The sequence below is a fragment of the Barbus barbus genome (genome assembly GCF_936440315.1).
Source record: "Barbus barbus genome assembly, chromosome: 9".
In the NCBI taxonomy this organism is placed as follows: Eukaryota; Metazoa; Chordata; class Actinopteri; order Cypriniformes; family Cyprinidae; genus Barbus; species Barbus barbus.
The window spans coordinates 12005178-12024918 of NC_136737.1; the positions used below are offsets into that span (position 1 = coordinate 12005178).

General features: G+C 36.2%; 2 protein-coding genes across 3 annotated transcripts in view; both read right to left on the reverse strand.

The window, feature by feature from the left end:
• LOC306874632 (atrial natriuretic peptide receptor 2-like) overlaps positions 1–3292 on the reverse strand; it is a gene marked incomplete at both ends in the record, with an annotated part of 14626 nt that extends 11334 nt beyond the window's left edge. Inside the window, 2 exons of the mRNA XM_079424779.1 lie at positions 2487–2619; positions 3181–3292. Of these exons, the coding sequence (XP_079280905.1) occupies positions 2487–2619; positions 3181–3292 (245 nt within the window). The remainder of the gene's footprint in view (positions 1–2486; positions 2620–3180) is intronic.
• A 5668-nt stretch (positions 3293–8960) lies between these two features.
• On the reverse strand, positions 8961–19385 carry LOC306874763 (lysophosphatidic acid receptor 3-like). Of its 2 annotated transcripts, none has more exons than XM_079425001.1 (3): positions 19263–19385; positions 17836–18593; positions 8961–9903 (listed from the first exon to the last, which is right to left on the reverse strand). In XM_079425001.1, exons 2-3 carry the CDS (start codon positions 18575–18577, stop codon positions 9572–9574), a joined length of 1074 nt encoding a protein of 357 aa, XP_079281127.1. In that variant the 5' UTR covers positions 18578–18593; positions 19263–19385; the 3' UTR covers positions 8961–9571. The 2 variants fall into 2 exon arrangements, with proteins under 2 accessions (XP_079281127.1, XP_079281128.1); XM_079425002.1 differs by having other exon boundaries at positions 17836–18544; positions 19263–19357.
• Between the last annotated feature and the right edge of the window lie 356 nt (positions 19386–19741).

The following is a 19741-nucleotide window of genomic DNA, read 5'->3' on the forward strand; positions in this document are numbered from 1 at the left end:
GAAACCTGAAAATGTGCGTCTGCCCCCATCCAACCTGATAGAGCTTGAGAGGTGAAGAGGTGAGGTGAAGAATGGCAGATAATTGCCAAATGATGATGGATCAAAGCTTATTGAATCATACCCAAAAAAGTTTTTTTCTTTTAATATATAAATTTGCAAAGATTTCAAACAAACTTCTTTCACGTTGTCATTATGGGGTATTGTTGCTGTCAAAGCACTGTTAAATTCTAGCTCAAGGGATGTGACTGTGTGATTGCTTATGTTATTGATGTGGCTACTTTTGTTATGCAGTTTTACCTGTATTGTCCAAAACAAATTTCCCTTAAGGGGACAATTAAAGTATATATGATATGAATTTAATTCATTTTGGAATAAGGCTGTATCAACAAAATGTGGAAAAAAGTAAAGCGCTGTGAATTCTTTCTGGATACACTGTAAACCAAAACTTAGAATGTTATAAAGCTTGTATAAACCAAAATTATACTACATGTTCAAAAGAATAGGATCAGTAATTTTTTTTTAAAGAAATTAATACTTTTATTCAGCAAGGATTAATTAAATAGCTCCAAAGTGACTGTAAATATTTTTTATAAAGCAGCGGCTATTTGCAATAAATGTAAATAAGGATAGAGGCTATTAACACAGAGAAAATAGCAATTAGATGCCATTTACACCATTTACACTAAGTGAAAATAGCATGTTTTCTTAGCAATATGCTATTTACACAATGCAAATAGCTATAGATTATATTTACACTATGTTGAAATAGCAGGATTTATTACTTATTGCATATAGTGGCAGTTATGTACGCCTCAGTATTGTAGTACATTATAAAACAGTATGCAATAATAGCGTATTGAGTGTAAATTATAATTTTATTTCAAATTATTAAATGGATGTCATGCCACTTTATTGGGACAATAAAGCCCTCCCTACACCTACCCTAACCCTACCCAATAATTTATTTTCAACTTAATTATTTCATTTTTATTGAAAATAATTGCTATATGAGATTTGAAAAGGAAGAAGAAGAAAAAGACAGGTTTGAACCCGGGTCGATCGCATCAAAAAACACTACGGTATGCGCTTTACAATCTGCACCACTGAAGCTGATGATTGACAGCCATCTTTTGTAATGTTAACTATTTCAATCACACGTTGGTGGATGGAGTTAGTGTCAATAGCCTCTGCCAACAAGGCGGGCTATTTGCACTTAGTGTAAATAGACACTCCGTTTTTGTCTAAAATGTAAAATTATATATTTTAAATAAACATTGTTCTGTTTGTTGAAGAATAAAAAGTAACACGGTTTCCACAAAACAATCTGTCTATTGAAGAATAAAAAGTATCATGGTTTCCACAAAAATATTAAGCAGCTCAACATTTTTCAACAATGATAATAATGAAATGTTTCTCGAGCAGCAAATCAGCAAATTAGAATGATTTCTGAAGGATCGTGTGACAGTGAAGACTGGAGTAATGATGCTGAAAATTCAGCTTTGCATCACAGGAATAAATAACGTTTATTTTAACTAATTTTATTTAATTTAGATTTTTTATATATTTATTAAATGTTTACGTTAACTAAAATAATTTAATTACTGTACATTCAATTAATGTAATTTAATTTAGATTTTAAATGTTTTATTTAATTTTTTTAAGTAGTAATAAGTTTAATTCAATAATATTGTATTTGATATAGATTAAGTATTATTAATTTAATTCAATAATTGAATTTAATAATTTAGATTTTATTTTTAAATAATAATGAATTTAAGTTCAATTATATTTAATTTAATTTAGATTACTTACTTTTTTTATATAATAATGAATTTAATTAAATTCAATTATATTATTTCATTTAATTTCATTTCAATTCAACTGCTAATTGTTTGTTTGTTGTTGTTTGTAACCACATTTTAATGACAACATGATTAAGATTTAGTTTACATAATTTCAGCAAATTTGTCCCCCAAGCTTAAGTAGTTTAGAAACACTCATTCTCACACACATGCTCATACATGCAACCGCCACAGGGTATTTACGACAACGATAACTGGTATACTTCATACTTCAGTACTGTCATTTTGAGGCCTCTGATGTCATGCCAAAATGTGCCACGTTTAGCCTAGTTTTTATTTCTTAGATTTCAGCAGCATTGTGACAAAATCCAAGAGCATTTTCTTTTGGCTTCACACCAACCATAACAGCACTGACCATGAGTGCAAGAGGACAGGAGTGAATGCTGGCGTGGTAAACGCAGCTGTTGTCTTCATTAGCGTTTTACCAGTTTACGGGACATTCGTGCTCGAGGCAGAATTTTTTGGCCTCTGAGGCATTGCTGTGGGAGAAAGTAAAGCCAACATTTCATTCATTGTGAACATGATATAAGGTTTGAGAAAATCTCATGTGGTATGCTGAACATTCAATGAAGTAAAAAGTGTTACAATCATTCACATTTGAGAAGGCCGGCATTGTGTGCTCACCTGAACTGGAAAATCGTGTTTTTAACGGCGTATTCATAAAAGCAATCCGAGGCAATAACAGAGTAGATAACGTTGAACTTCTCCCCATCCATGACCTTTTCTGGTGGACGTTGAACCCAAGCCATTTCTAAGCCTGTGAAAAGAGTACAAGTGGGTGTAAAACATTTAAGGGAAATATCCAAGTGATCTACCAAAGCAAATGCTTATCTTCTTTAAGGAAATGCCCCTGTGATGGTACACACTCAGCTTAAATCAACTTTCAAATAAATGACACTTATATTGTTGGCCTACTGATTAGGAAACTTCCTTTATGTTGTTGGCTTGTACATTTAAGGCCTCGTCTTCAATTCTTAAAGGGAGAGTTCACCCAAAAAATTTGCCAAAACTGAATCATTCAGGCCAGTTTTGGTTTGTTTTGAACTGAATCAACAAATCACTAAAAAAAAAAAAAGGATCAAATCGGTTTATTCATGAATTGGACAATATATATATATATATATATATATATATATATATATATATATATATATATATATATATACACACACACACACACACACACACAAGTCATCCTGTTTTAGATCGACATGAGAGTGACAAAAAAACTGAACTGTCCCTTTAGGGATTTAGCAACAACAATGAAAGCTATTGAATGTAGCTAATTAGATGCATTCTCTTAAAAAGCAGCCCTTACCGCCACAGCTAATTATGTTGTAATCGTTTGGTTCTACTATGGGCCAGCAGTCATATTCAGTGTTGTCCAGGTCATGCCAGCCTTCAGCAGTCAGAATCTGAAACCAGTTCATTATAGTGGTTATTCGGGATTGATGTTTTTATCCAAAATAACATATATGCTAACTCTAATGGATGTTTACCAGTCTTACTTCCTGGATCACCTTAAACTGAAATCAAGTAGAATACTTTTGACCTGTAATATTGCTAAATTTGATCCAGTTAGTAAAAGAGTTGGCATAGCCATGTTAGAAATTAAAATAAGATAAAATACATTAAAATAGCGTACAATTATCTTTTGAATTAAACTTTTTTTTTGTGATTAAATTAAATTATTTAATTGCTTTAAACAAGCCATAATATGTACATATCCTGAGATATAAAACAAAATATATTTAATTGGTTGGAACAAGTGCTAATATGGATCATGTGCATGCTGGGATAAAAATAAATATAGAATTTCATTAAATCAAAATTTCATTTTCAAAAACTACACTAAACTAAACTAACCTAAATTATTTAATTACATTTAAAGAGTGTTAATATGTACCATGTACATGCTGGGAAAACGACAACAAAAAATAAACTAAACTAAACTTAACTAAGCTATTTAATTGTTTTTAAAAAGTGATAATATGTACCATGTACATGCTGCGAAAAATAAAGTAAAATAAAATAATTACATGCAATAAAATTTAAAAGCAATTAAATAAAGTGTTAATATGTATATGCTTGGATATAAATAAAAATAAAAATCGATTTAAACAAGTGCTAATATGTGCCCCATACATGCTGGGATATAATTTAAAAACATAACATAACATAATTATTTATTTGGTTTAAATATGTTAATGTTCCACATACATTAGAGGAATAAAATAAAAATAAAATAACAATTACTTAAAACAAGCTATATGGTGGGGGAAAAATAAACAAATAAATTGCATATATTGCAAATAAAGTGAATTCACAGGTATGTCGTTTACGGAGCCCCTAAGAGCTCATGTACCCCTTTTCCACCAAAGCAGTTCCAGGTGCTAGTTCAGAGCCAGTGCTATTGCCGGTTCTTATTTGGTTCGGCTGGCGAGCCCTTTAAGAACCGGTTGCTTTTCCACAAGCTAGAGAGCCAATACAGAGCCAGGTCTTACGTCACTGAATACGTGTCATGTTTCGGATCACTAGCGCGGCACAACAGGCATCTGTACAAAGCATCAGCGCATCTCGCAAAACATTGCGTTCTCTCGCACTCTTTGCAAGAGAACGCAAAGTTTTGCGGGAGAACGCAAAAGATTTGAAAAATATTTTTTCCTCCCATCCCGAATTTTTTTCACCCACCCCGAAATCTTTCCACCACCATGAGCTCTTAGGGGCTCCGTAGTCGTTCACTGCCTTATTCTGACCACAATTGTTTCAGACATGGGCTGTGTTCGAAATGGCATACTTGCTTACTGCATACTGCTTACTGCCCAGTACACAGTGTATACTGTCTACTATTGTTTAAAAAATAGTGTGTGAAACAGTATACAGTAAGCAACAAATGTTTCAGAGTAGTATGCTTAATTGTCACATCACAAACATTAATTCAGCACAGCTGTGAAGGTTGTTACCTTACAAACAAATGTGCTAACTAGTCTTTTTACAAAGGCTTGTTATTAAGGCTTCATACTAGTAAACAATATTGGCCAATTGAACTCATTTCATAATTGAATAACTTTACATAGGCTATGGACTGAACTGAATGAGCTGATCGGAAAAGTGCCGTAGAGATTAAAGTACAATTTATGTCCTACTACAAATTATATTGTTTTTAAATGCACAGCGATAGTTTGTAGATTACATTTATATGTATAAACGTGCATATACAAGTGTAACATTTATAATTATTATTCCACGCCTCCAGTTCACTTACGCGTTTGAAGATGAAAGGTCACATGGAGCGCATTGCATTCTGGGAAACAGTACCCCACACAGCGTCTTCAGATGCATACATCAAATTTCAGCAAATGTAGCACGTAATCCGGGCATTCCATGCATACAGAAAATTCACATGCTATTCACAGTATTCACACAGAATACTGCAGTATAGTAGGAGTTGTATGATAGTATGCCATTTAGAATACAGCTTCTGTACTGATTTCAGTATACTTGAGTTATATTTAGCAGATTCTGGCAAATATAGTAGGTCATCCGGGTATTTCATGCATACAGCAAATGTGCATACTATGAGCAGCATACATACTGGATGCTGCAGAAATAGTAAGAGTAGTATGATAGTATGGCATTTCGAACACAGCCATGGACACTGTGGCGGGAGGAGCAAAACGACAGACACAGTGGGCGTGGCGTCACCCTCGGAGAGGTTTTTATTAAACAATAATAAATCAAAATAGTGTCCATGGGGAAAAAAAGTGTCCAAAATAAACAGGGGATCTGGTGTCCTCGTCGTGCTACGGGGTACGTGAAGGAGGGCAGTGTTCAGAAAGGAAGGGTCCAGGGAAGGGGCGGAGTTCGGTGGCCGCACGCGCTCCCTTCTCGGGTCCGGGAGCGAGTGGCGGCGGCTTCTTCCAGCGGCTTCGTCCTACTCCTTGGCCCCCGGAGCTTCTGGGGGATTAAACGGCCCGGCATCCTGGCCCGTCAGCCGTAACGGGTGCGGCAGTCTCCCTTCTCGACGCTCCCTTCCTGGACCCGCGAGGACACCAGCATGCATGCACGGGGAAGAGACCGGTCTCCCGAGGAGAGGCGCGCTCGGCATTTAAACGGCGGCGGTGATGAGGCTCTATTCACATCAGGTGCGCCTCATCACACGCCGCCAGCCCTGGCTGTTTCAGCGCCCCTCCTCTCTCACACACCCACTCCAGTCGGGAGCCTGATGAAGTGCGGCGAATACGGGACGGGGTGGTGATGATGATAAGGGGGGAGGCAGCCGACTCGTCACAACACAAAAGACCTGGGTGACAATGTCTGATACAATCCTTTCATTGACAGTTTTTTTTGGCAGAGAATCTGATTACACCATCACTGTAAAACAGGGTATCTTAAAAAAACAAAACACCATCATCTTTTTAAACCCGTCCAAGTGATCAAATAAATCCCCTGCATCGTGAAAATATTGAGAAATCCCAAATAAAGTCACAAAATCATACACTTACCACAAGAAAAAGGACGGCGCAGGTTTTCCACAGACCCGTCTTGCTTGTCGGTTTGGATGCACAGTGCAGACTGACTTGGTAAGAAGGGGCTGTCTCTTGTCCTCTATGTCTTTCTTTCTTTCCTTGTTGCCTCAATAACCCGGTAATTATTCAGTCAGCTGGAGATCTGGCGCTAATCATAAACACAGTGGCTTTCTGCCCCTTCACTCTACCAAGGAGATCCAACTCACCTTCAGCCTCCACTTATAGTCGGTACATACACAAAAACCAATATAAAAACAACTTATTATTTGAAATGCAGTCTGACACTGTCAAATAAGATATTTACTGGTAATCAGTGTGAACATTAGCTTGCGGGATGCAAATTTTGCCCTTTAAAAAAAGGACCCGTGTAAATATCGTATCAGCTTTCGGACAAATATCGGACACTGGGGTCGCTTTGTTTCTTCTCAGTAGGTTAGTAACATTGTGTCTACACCGGACGAGGTGCACCGCAACAGCTAAAGTCTGCCTACACTGGACACGATAAAGCGACTGTTGAAAATCATTTGAAATTTGTGTCAGCACGTCATAAATAGAACGCGGCAGCAGTTTGTCGCGCCACACAGCATCACTGATTATAATGACTTTTTTTTTTGTTTGTTTTTCATTTTATTTGCTTAGGGTCCCTCATAGTATCATGATGAGTAACAAAAGGGTGGATGATGAGAACATTCTGCAGAAGATACGACTCAAATGGGCTGGCCAAATTGGACCCCATTGATTTTTCACTATATGGGCAAAAACATCATTAAAGGGCACGTTTAAATGCAAACTTGAACGAACGGTAAAACTTAAGGCTAGGTTTGCGACAAACGATTCGGAAATTTAATTTCTGCTACAACGCAGCTGGAACAACAGCATACAAACAATGCAAATCTCAGCCAGATACTGTGCTTTTATTTAATGTAAAATGTATTTATGTAAGTCTGAATATCATTTTGCCCAGTCTTTATAGCCAAACTGAAAAAAACAATGAATAATTTACCTCAGATCTTAGAAATAAATGAAAGGGAACGTTCAAACTGTGATCGCAATGTGAACAACAAAAAAAATGTATTCAGTGACAAAGATTGTATCAGTCATTTTTAATAATGTTAAAATGGTTTAATATTCAGGAATTCGATTAATAATTTCATTGCGAGTGAAGCGCGCTCTCAGAGAAAGACTTTGCCCACACGCCTTTCTGATTGGATTTTTAATTTTGTCGCATCTCATGTGGACAGACAAATTAGGCCTACTCGTCGCTAGAAGCTTATCGCATCACGTCTAGGACACGGTGTAAAACAAAAGCCTCAGGATAAACCTTGTGTACATTTCCTGTTTACAGCAGCAAAGTGACATGATCCCAATTTGGTTTATCTTTATGAAATCAGTGCCCACACCGGAAGAATAAATCATCCTGTTTACGCTGGACACACTCGACGCCCGACATGAGGACCTGCAGGTGGCCATTGAGAATATTTTTGCCCAAGTATCAACAGGAAAAGCTGGTTTCCCAGGATATACAATCTGAACCACGGCTGTAGTTTTGTCATGCTGTAATTAAGCTGTGTCGCAACTCCAGGAGCATGACTGGAGCTCAGGTGAGACGATCTGCAGCAGCTTGTTGCATCAGAATTACGCAAGACGGGGAATATCTTGCCATTTCAAAACCTGAACAAAGGAAACCAGTTTATTCTGTACCCCTGACCTAGCAGTTTGGATTTCAGCCTACGAGCTTAAAGCACATTAGGAGGGGTTGTTAGGATGAAAACTTAAATAAGGACCCAATAATGTTAACTGGAGGAATAAGGAATATAGTTAATCATTTTTATCAAATTATAAATTGCATTATGGAAGGTCTTTATTTTCACCTCAGGAAAAAGGTAGAAGCCTCGACCAGTGTTGAAATTTATTTTAATTTGTTTCATTTAGCAGCATTGTTTATATTAAATATTTCTATTTAGCTTAAATTAATTTCTATTTCAGTTTTAGTACTTAAACTTAACCCTAAATGAAATTTAGAAATGTTGCAACTTACTGAAATAAGTTTGTTTTTTTTCTAATTATTTTATTTTAGTTCAGCTTTGATTTATTTATTGACAAATATGTTATAGTTAGTATTAGTTAAAATTGTCACAATAACAAGTCACAATTATGAAAAAACTAAAATAGTTTTTTTTTCTGAAGTGTAAAGAGACTTCCTTAAAAATCATTAAAAAAAAGTTTAATTTTAAATAAATATTGTATTTTAGTTCAAGAACACAATAGAATTATATATACAGATAATCTCATTTACAATGTAACTGCGGTTAACATGACCAATGAATTTTTAATATTTAGAGAATTTTTTGTTTTTCTCTTTCCCCCTCACAGTGAGTACACTGGTATATATATATATATATATATATATATATATATATATATATATATATATATATATATATATATATATATATATATATATATATGTGTGTGTGTGTGTGTATGTATATATGAAATAAGCTAAATTTTGTAATTGTGTAATATTGAATAATGGGAATCTTTTGCACATGAAACCACAAACACAAATCAGCAGTACCGATATGTATTTACATGGGCATAATTGACCACTTAATCATGTAATACATAATTATAATTCTAATATTTAAATCTAATATTAGACTATACACAGTAAAAATTATTCTCACATGAAGACTATGAAATGCATATGAAATATCTCAAATGCTTACATTAATATGTACATCAAGTCTACAATCTACATACATCCATTTTCACATTTAAAAAAAACAAAGACTTATTTTAAACAGTACAGTTTACTTAGAAAATAATTAAGAGATTCACACAGATTTTACAACAGTACAATATACTAATGAAATCTATTTTGGATATTGTGAAATGGTCAAATGCTGAATTAATGAGGTAAAGTGAAACTTTACAAGTGCATTGCTGAGGGAGATGTAGTGCACATGCTCAGACATGCTGCACGCAGATGTTGATGCGGGCGACTATCACTGAAAATGATAAAAATGAGTGCATTGCTTTGTACTGTCATTAAACTCCTTTTGAGTTCTGCTCTAACTTTTCGTCTCTGAGAGCAGATGTCAGGAGAGTTCAGGAGCAATGGCATATCAGGGTGATAAAAATGGTCTTCACAAAGTCAAAAATGAGTCCGGCCCACCTTCAAGACTTCAGAATCTCCTGTGTGGAGACCTTGTTGTCTTCTGCTGTATTCTCTTTCAGGCTACTGGTTGTCTCCCGACCAGAGCCGCGTTGAATGTTGGCCTTGGACGACCTCTGCCGCCTTGTCCCACTGCAAACACAACGCATCAGGTTCTTGATGGTGGTCCACATTTCCTCATCTCTGTAGGAGTAGATGATCGGGTTCATGACAGAGTTGAGGACGGCGAGGAGTAGCAGCCAGCGTTTGAATTTCAGGACATCGCATTGTTCACACTTGAGTCCATCCAGAAGCAGAACCACAAGTCCAGGAGTCCAACAGATCACAAATGCTCCTAAAGAAACAAACAAACATTTAAGTTTAATTGTTTTTAATGATAAAACCATATTTCTGTCATGACAACTCTAGGAGGGCTTGGCATGGAAATGTACAGTGGTGTAAAAAAGAGTTGGCCCCCCTTCCTGATTTTTTTTACTTTTTTTGCATGTTTGTCACACTTTAATGTTTCAGATCATCAAAACAAATTTAAATATTAATCAAAGATAACACAAGTAAACAACATGCAGTTTTTAAATTAAGTTTTTTATTATGAAGGGAAAACAAAATCCAAACCCACATGGCCCTGTGTGAAAAAGTGCTTGCCCCCTAAACCTAATAACTGGTTGGGCCACCCTTAGCAGCAACAACTGCAATCAAGCGTTTGCGATAACTTGCATTGAGTCTGTTACAGCGCTGTGGAGGAATTTTGGCCCACTCATCTTGGCAGAATTGTTGTAATTCAGCCACATTGGAGGGTTTGAGCATGAACCACCTTTTTAAGGTCATGCCACAGCATCTCAATAAAATTCCGGTCAGGACTTTGACTAGGCCACTCCAAAGTCTTCATTTTGTTTTTCTTCAGCCATTCAGAGGTGGATTTGCTGGTGTGTTTTGGATCATTGTCCTGCTGCAAAACCCAAGTTTGCTTCAGCTTGAGGTCACGAGTTGAATTCATGGTTCCATTTATCACAGCAAGTCTTCCAGGTCCTGAAGCAGCAAAACAGCCCCAGACCATCACACTACCACCACCATATTTTACTTTTGGTATGATGTTCTTTTTCTGAAATGCTGTGTTACTTTTACACCAGATGTAAAGGGACACACACCTTCCAAAAAGTTCAACTTTTGTCTCGTCAGTCCACAGAGTATTTTCCCAAAAGTCTTGGGGATTATCAAGATGTTTTCTGGCAAAACTGAGACGAGCCTTCATGTTCTTTTTGCTCAGCAGCGGTTCTCGTCTTGGAACGCTGCCATGCAGGCCATTTTTGCCCAGTCTCTTTCTTATGGTGGAGTCATGAACACTGACCTTAACTGAGGCAAGTGAGGCCTGCAGTTCTTTAGATGTTGTTGTGGGGTCTTTTCTGACCTCTTGGATGAGTCGTCACTGCACTCTTGGGGTAATTTTGGTCGGCCGGCCACTCCTGGGAAGGTTCACCACTGTTCCATGTTTTCTCCATTTGTGGATAATGGCTCTCACTGTGGTTCGCTGGAGTCCCAAAGCTTTAGAAATGGCTTTATAACCTTTTCCAGACTGATAGATCTCAATTACTTTTTCTCATTTGTTCCTGAATTTCTTTGGATCTCAACATGATGTGTAGCTTTTGAGGATCTTTTGGTCTACTTCACTTTGTCAGGCAGGTCCTATTTAAGTGGTTTCTTGATTGCGAACAGGTGTGGCAGTAATCAGGCCTGGGTGTGGCTAGAGAAACTGAACTCAGGTGTGATAGACCACAGTTATGTTTTAATGGGGGGGGGGGGGGTTGTTTTGTTCAAACACTTTTTCACACAAGGCCATGTGGGTTTGGATCTTGTTTTCCCTTCATAAAAAAACCCTTAATTTAAAAACTGCATGTTGTGTTTACTTGTGTTATCTTTGATTAATATTTAAATTTGTTTGATGATCTGAAACAAAGTGTGACAAACATGCAAAAAAAACCAAAAAAAATCAGGAAGGGGGCCAACACTTTTTCACACCACTGTACATGACAATGTTAATGTATTTGGTCTTGGCGGAATAGATCTGCTACGCCGAGACTTGCTACTACCAATACAAGCACAACATGTTGCTGCGAGCATGCAAGAAATACTGCTGCTGCAAATATAACACACATTAAGTAACATGTTTTAACTCCTGATAACTCCAAATAACTCCTGTTTGATGTGGTCTAAATAAATAGACGTTCTGCGTCTAAATAAACGCAATTCTTGTCAAGAAAAAAAAAAAAGAGACAGAAGCTGCAGTTTTGAATTGGGTGACCAACCCTAGTCCCACCCCTGCGTTGACTGCATTAAATATTTAACACTTTTAAACTAGGAAAATCGCCTGTGTCAACAAGCTAATTTTGACACACTTAAGAGTTTTTTCATATATATTAAAATGAGTGCTGTCAAATGATTAATTGCATCCAAAATAAAAGTTAATACATAATGTGTGTATACTAATGTATATTTATTATGTATATATAAATACAAACACATGCATGTATATATTTATGAAAAATGTTGTTTATATGTTAACTATATTTATACATAAAATATAAGAATATAAATTTACATGTAAATATTTTCTAAATATTTACTGTATGTGAGTGTATTTATATATACATTATAAATATACAAAGTACACATGCATATATTAACAAAAACTTTTATTTTGGATGTAATTAATCATTTGACAGCACTAATTAAAATGCATATAAAATCCTAAAAAAGAATAAACATTTCATTATATATTATTGTTTAAATTATATATTGTATATAATTAGGCTTAGATTTAATTTTATATCTTTAAAAAGTATACTTATAAACGTACACATACATTTTTATGTTTATTTAAACATGTTTGTGTGTACATATAAATATATAAACAATGTTATATATTATTGACAGTTTAACCTTTCTAGGCTTGTGTTCAAGATTATGAAACAAGGTGCTGATATTTCTACTTTTTTTTTTTTTTTTTTAAAGGAAATGAAAACAGAAAGTTGTCATTGGTTCCCGTTGGCAAGCAGGTTCCAAAAAAACATGGCTTGCTGCACCTCCAAGTTTAACCTTTTACACATATTGCATTTTGCACTGCTGTAGATGCTACAGAGATTTTTGTTTGTTTTAACCATACTTAAGAGAATTAATTTCTGCCCCAACATGTTCAATAACCCTTTTTGAGCCTTGATAGAGTGACTAACTGCAACAAAGCTGCTTTTAGTCACAGTTCCCCTTGGTTCTTTCAAGTTCATATGAAATCCTGCCTGCACCACAAAACAAGCTCGGACAAACAGGACGGATCTCAGGTGAAGAACATGTACCGGCAAATCTTTCAAGATTAGAAAACACTCATAAGCACTAAAATGAACAAAGGAGATGGTTGTTTTCAGATGCCGGAGCTTCTCCTGAAAGAACCGCACAAAACCCACCTCCTGATTCACTACTAAAAATAGTTTTCTTGATCAGTACTTTTTAACAGTAAAAAATACCGACAAATTTGATTTTGTTTCTAAAACTTGTTTTAGGGACGTTTACATATTTTACTGTAAAACATGACACATACTGATTAAAAGTGTTTTGTAAGGTTAGAAGTATGATATATTTAGCACCAGAAATGCTTACTAGAGAAGGACATACTACGGTTATGACTAAACCTCATCAAATGGGGGTTCCTCTGTGGTTTCTAAGTTCACCATTTAAGTGAACACTCTTTCCCTTTAATCATATTAAACGGTTGTAGAGGAGGACAGAGCACCATGTTTTCTGCAGATGTGCATAGTGTTGTAAAAGCCCTTTGCATATATGCATTTATTACATGGCATAACGAACAGCAGGGATGAGAGGATTGGATACCGCAGGGCCATAGAGCCTCAAAGGGGCCACAACTATTTTAAAAGAAGACCTTGAAAGTTTTTACATTTTGTAATGGCCCATATAATGGCAGCACTGCTACAGATGGAACAGCATTCAGGCATAAACAATTAAAAAAAAAAAAAATTTGTTTAAAAAAAAAAATACAGCTACGAGTTATCGCAGTTACAAAATGTTACGCAGAGTTAAGCAACAACCAATCCTAAACTTTTAAGCATTTTGCAATCGGTTTCTCAGAGGAATGTTTTGCGAGCGAGTGTAAACATTTTTGGCGAATGCAAAGGATTTGTGAGAGAACACGTTTTGAGAGCAAGAGCAAAGTTTCTTAAGTTTCAAAGTTTCTCCTGACCAGAGGAGAGCTGGCCCCCCAACTGAGCCTGGTTTCTCCAAAGGTTTCTCCATTCTGTCACAGAGGGAGTTTTGGTTCCTTGCCGCTGTCGCCTCTGGCTTGCTCAGTTGGGGACACTTGATTTCTAGCGATTATCGTCAATTTGATTTCACAGATACTATTTAAACTAAACCGAGCTAGACAATGACATCTCTGAATTCAACAATGAAATGCCTTTACTGAAAATTGAGTGTTTAATCTTATTATAATACATTACTGACACTCTATCCTCTAATTTGATACTGTTAAGTATAAATAAATAAATATATAAATAAAGGTGACTTGACTTCACTTAAGAAACGCAAAGGTTTTGTGAGTGAACGCAAAGTTGCTTGGGAAATGCAATGGTTTTGTGAATGAGTGCAAAGTTTCTTGGGAAACAAAGGTTTTGAGTGAACGCAAAGTTTTGATCGCATAAATATGCTAATAAGGTGGTTAATACATATACAATCTACTAATACTATGTTGATCTATTATGGTAATTCTGAGTTTATGTTTTAATTAACCAGGACCACTTCTATTTCTTTTACTACACTGGGTAGCCCCGACCCCTGTGAAATGTTATTGCTTCTCATAACTGTACATTAAGCATCACATATTTTCTTACTGACTATAAGGCAGTGTTTGTTTTTGTAGAGAGTTTGTACATACAATATGCTTGTCGCTAAAAAAGCGCATCAGAATTTTTAGGGGGTAATGCGTGGAATTTGTTATTATTTTGATCTATCTAGACCTGCACAGAAACGTTTTATGCACATGTGAAGTTAATATTTACAACAAAGAAAGCAGGTACTGTTTCACTGGTGTGGTTTCTTGTCTGTTTTTAACAAAGAATTTCTCAAAAGAGGAGTTGTGCAATGGATTAATGTAACCTTTACCTCCAAACATGCCACAAGACAACAAAGAAAGAATGCAGTGTACTTCTGAAACCCAGGCCTCTGCTTTTATCTGCAGTTCGTTCAAGAAATAACTGAGGAGTACTGGGCTGTGAATCTTCACGTAGTTTTATCATACTGTACAAAGTCTCCCAAACACATTCTCTTTATCTTCAAAAACAATCCCTCCTGAAAACAAAGTGATCTCATCTGGCCAACAACAGATCCTCTTTTTCTCCAAGGCCACTCATGCTGGTGGTTTGATTCAGATGCCAGGCAGTGTAAAGAGCGACCTTGTGCAAAATAATTATATAGGCCTGGAGGAAGCCTGTTGTGCAGGGAACAGATGACTCCTCCACTTTGGCCCTATCTGCAACTTGAAGCAGTAATAGATACTCCTAAAAACTGGTGTAAAACCAGCTTTTTTTCTCTGTAATATGGTCTGACATAATTACGGAATTTCTCCAAAAAGACCTGGTTAGACCAGTATAAACCAGCTTTTTTGATGGTGAGTGCTGGTTTGGTGCTTGTCTAGCTGGTGGTTTCAACAGGGTCTATAAACAGCAATTCTTGAAAAATATGTTAATGTCAATGACATACGGCTTATTTTTGGGTTAAATTTTTTGGTTATTAAAAAATAAATAGGCATATAAAATTATGTTGAATTTTTTAATGAAGTCAAACTTGCCTATAAAGTCAAAAAACAATTAAAAAATATCAGAAATTGTTCTCAAGAAATTCTCACAATATTTTATTATTATTATTTAGATGCTTCATTGCCTATTAATACAAATAAAAATAGAACTTCAACTCAAAATCATGAGATATAATGTTTTAAATATTTTAAGACTTTTGAAAGTCTCTTAAGATATTTTAAACTTCTTAAAAGATCAGAATGTTAGTTCAGGTTATAAAATGTCATGTGATGCAACTCTGAGAAGTAATTAGTTATTAATTAATTTATGATATGATATTAAAATATCATATCATAATATGGTGGTGATGGCGCAGTGGATAAGACACATGCCTTTGGTGTGAGAGACCCGGGTTCGAATCCACTGTGAGACACCAATGTGTCCCTGAGCAAGACACTTAACCCCTAGTTGCTCCAGAGGCGTGCGACCTCTGACATATATAGCATTAAAACCTTTTAAAAAATAATGAAGATGTGTACACTTACATGGTGTTAAAGGTGTGTTAAAAATATATTACTACTTTTTTCCTTCGTAGTTACACCACGACATTTTTAGAGTTATTAAATGTAAACATTTTTTTCAAAAAATGGTATGTTTTTAGAAACAAATGTATTTATTTTAAATTTTAAAAGATGTTTCCTTCCCTTTATCTCTCTCTCTCACACACACACACACACTCTTATTTATCATTGACCTGTTTGCAGATAAAACGTCTCCTAGATTGTTTGAACACAATTCATAATAAAAGACAGAAAGACAAAAGGCAAAAACTAAATTCAGCCTTTGAACTCCTGATAGCAATCAGCTAATGAAAGGGTGGGAGGTTTCGCGCTTTGCGTTTCATTGTTAACTCTTGCATCTCATTGTAAGTTAACTTTTCAGCTTCTTGTCTACATCTCCTCAATCAGGTTTAACATCTCCAAAAAATATGTATATGTAGTCGATGCCTGCCCGTGGTTAACAGGATATGAGATCACATCCTTCCAATCTAAATATTTGTCATGTTTATAATAAATCTGCAGAAATATTTACCCACCATGTCCCATATCACCCACACTTGAGTGGGTTACAAGTTTGGCAAGAAACATTTGAGACCCCACAAGCCTCCATTGAGAGCTCAGTTAACATATTCACCAGTCCGTTTATCATGCTTACTGACTAAAGGCGTGGACTTTGGACAGCTCATCAGAACTATGGAGGCTTGTGGGAAAACTATAAACCAACATATCCTGTAATTGCCATTGAACTTTGAGTGAGTGATGATGCAGTCTGATACATATCACAGTGTGGAATGCATGTGGTGGTTCAATGTGCTGCATTTGTGCAATGAATTCACTTCCCATTTTGTCAGGCTGCTTATAGTAATCTAGTATTGTAAGAGACAGTTCAACAAAAAAAAAGGAAAGAAAATTCTGTAATCATTTACTCAACATTATGTCACCATAGTGATGAACCACAATGAATATTATCCAACGGCCCAAATTTAATTAGTTTGGGTGATTAAATTTGGGCAGTTGGGTAATTTTTTCAGGGTGTTGCGTTTTCTGGTGATAGATTATAGTAGTTGTAGTGAAGATCTTCAGAAACAAGGTGCATTTCGATATTTCAGTTGAACAAATTTGACTAAACCACACTGACATGTTCACATCCTTGAAGAAGCTTGCTTGAATCAAATGTCACTGTTTCCGTTTGTGATGATGCACCAACATTTCTGCAACTGAAAAAGTCGGAAACTGCCAAAATATTAATTGTGTTTGGCCATTTCGGTCTAGTATTTTCCACCGCAGAAATTTCAGTTCATCAATACAGGTATAACAGGAATTGCCAAAAACAATGAATTTTTGGTTTTGGCTGAAATAATTGTGGTGAGCCAAAACCAAAAAATAAGTACTTGCTGTTGCCAATATTTCAAAGCATCACTACAAACCGGTATGCATTCTGTTCTTCTGTGTAACATGGAAGATATTTTGATGAATGCTTTAATCGTTTATGTCCATGCAATGACAGCCAATGGGGTCCAAAACCACAACAACCCTTAATGAGACTAGACACCATATTGAATTTAATGGGAAAATGAGACTGTGAGGAAAAGAATACAGTCTTTACAATGGCATGCATTGTATAAAGGTCCTAGATCACATAATTTACATGGTTTTATGTAGTTCTTGCATACAGAAAGTTGTTTTTATCCCCAGAAAGACGTTTCATTGGCTGAACAATCGGTATGGTGTTAAACAACAGTACAATCCATTGAAACCACTGTACGTCTATTCTTTTTTTTTCTGTCAAAAATTAAATATGGCTACCCTGACTCTATTGACTTTCAAAATATCTTCTTTGTTACAAAGAAAGAAATTGACACCGGTCTGGAACGAAATGAAGACCAGACCTAAAGGAACATCTCCAGAACTTACCAAGCACGGTCATCACAGTTTTGATTAGCTTGACGGGCGTCCTGTTTCGATTTATAGCTCCAGAAGTGTGCTCCTTCAGGACAGCAGTCTTTCTCATCACATAGATATAAATCCTCAAGTATATGCCCACCATGATGAGGAAGAGCACCAGGTTGGACACAGACCAGAAGATCAGGTAGCTCCGGCTAAAGATGGGTGCCAGTTTGGAGCACAGGTTCAGACTGCAGATACAGTTCCAGCCCAAACTAGGAACAGCGCCCATGAAGATTGATATACCCCACACAAGGGCAATCAACAGGGTCACTCGACGTTTGGTGAGGTTACTGTGAACCTTCCAGTTCATGATGGAGATGTAGCGTTCGAGGGCAATCACCAGGAGGTTGGTCAGGGATGCAGAGAGACTTGCGTCCAGCAAACCCTGCCGAAAGAAGTAGCCTTGAACAGTGAGATCGCGAGATATCTTCCCTGTATTGAACATAAGATACACATAAGCGATCCCGGCAAGAAAGTCTGAGGCGGCAAGGTTGGCGAGGAGATAGTAGAAGGGGTAGTGAAACCTTCTGTTTGTCATCACCGCCGCAATGATCATGGCATTGGCCACTAGGATGAAGCAACAGCAGATGGATCCAGCGACCTGAACCAAGATGAGCTGTGTTTGGTCCCATTCATCTGAGGTTATGTTGCTGTTGTTGTAGAAAAAGCCCATGGGCTGATCATAGTAGCAAACGTTAGACCTGACCATCTTTGGACAAAAACCACTATGACAGGAAAGAAAAACAACACATAATTGTATTGTCTGGGACTATAAAGCTTTAATGATTTCAGTTTGTTTTTCCATACGAGTCATTTATCTGAAAACCCATAATTTAAAAAGACAAAAACGCCACATAAACTAAACAATGAATGCAACATAAACACTCAAATGTACATAATTAATAACGGATAGACTAAATCAAATCCAAATAATTGTTAGAATAATCGCCCATTTTGTATCAAAAATGTATATTTTACCATAAGTACACTATAAACTTAGGTAAAATAGTTTATGCTTTTTACACCTAAAACACTGTTGCAGTGTTTTAGAATAAAATTACATGTATTTTGTTTTAAAGGCAACATTTTTAGTTCAAATGTTAAATGTGTACAGTGGTTTTTTAAATTTTTAAACAGTTTCTCACAGGTTTTATTGCCATTTCAATCACATTTTGTCTTCACTTGTTAGGTTTTGAACTGTAGTGTAGTCTCTAATTTAGTCTGAGCCATAAAATGCCGTTTCAAATAGTTTTACGCAAGTTATGTCGCAGGATAGCCTACTAGCAAAAACAAATCAAAATCTGACGTGAAATCAAGTTTTGTGGGGGTATTATCCCCTTAGAAACCTGACCAAATGTATGAAACTCGTGCAGTGATATATAAATCTCTCTTACCATTGACAGACTCGTCAGGTTCTCAGTTCACTCTCCATTAGCGGTCCAAAGTATCGCGCAAATCCGGCGTGACTCCACAAACACAAGGCGACTCTGAGTCAAGGATCTGAAGGAGTTTGATCTGGAGTTTTAGGGAGGAGCGCGGGAGGGATAGACTCTCATTCTGGGCGTGGTCACCGAACCTATGCTGCTGCTGCTTTCAATTGTTCATAAAAATAAATAAAAAACTTAAATAAGGCCAAATCTGCAGTTCGTCTCACCACGAGCCGAACAACTAAGGTAATTAAGTGTTTCAGCCTCTATTTCGTTACGCAATTTTACTCAGGTGTGTTAGGTAAAGGAGGATGCACAACATTGAACATTAACAAATATGGAGATTTCGATCAAAAATACATTGAGATTTAGTCTCCTAAATATATAGGCTCCTCAAAATTGGAATCAATTGTTGAACATTTAATACTTAAACTGTCACAAAGAAC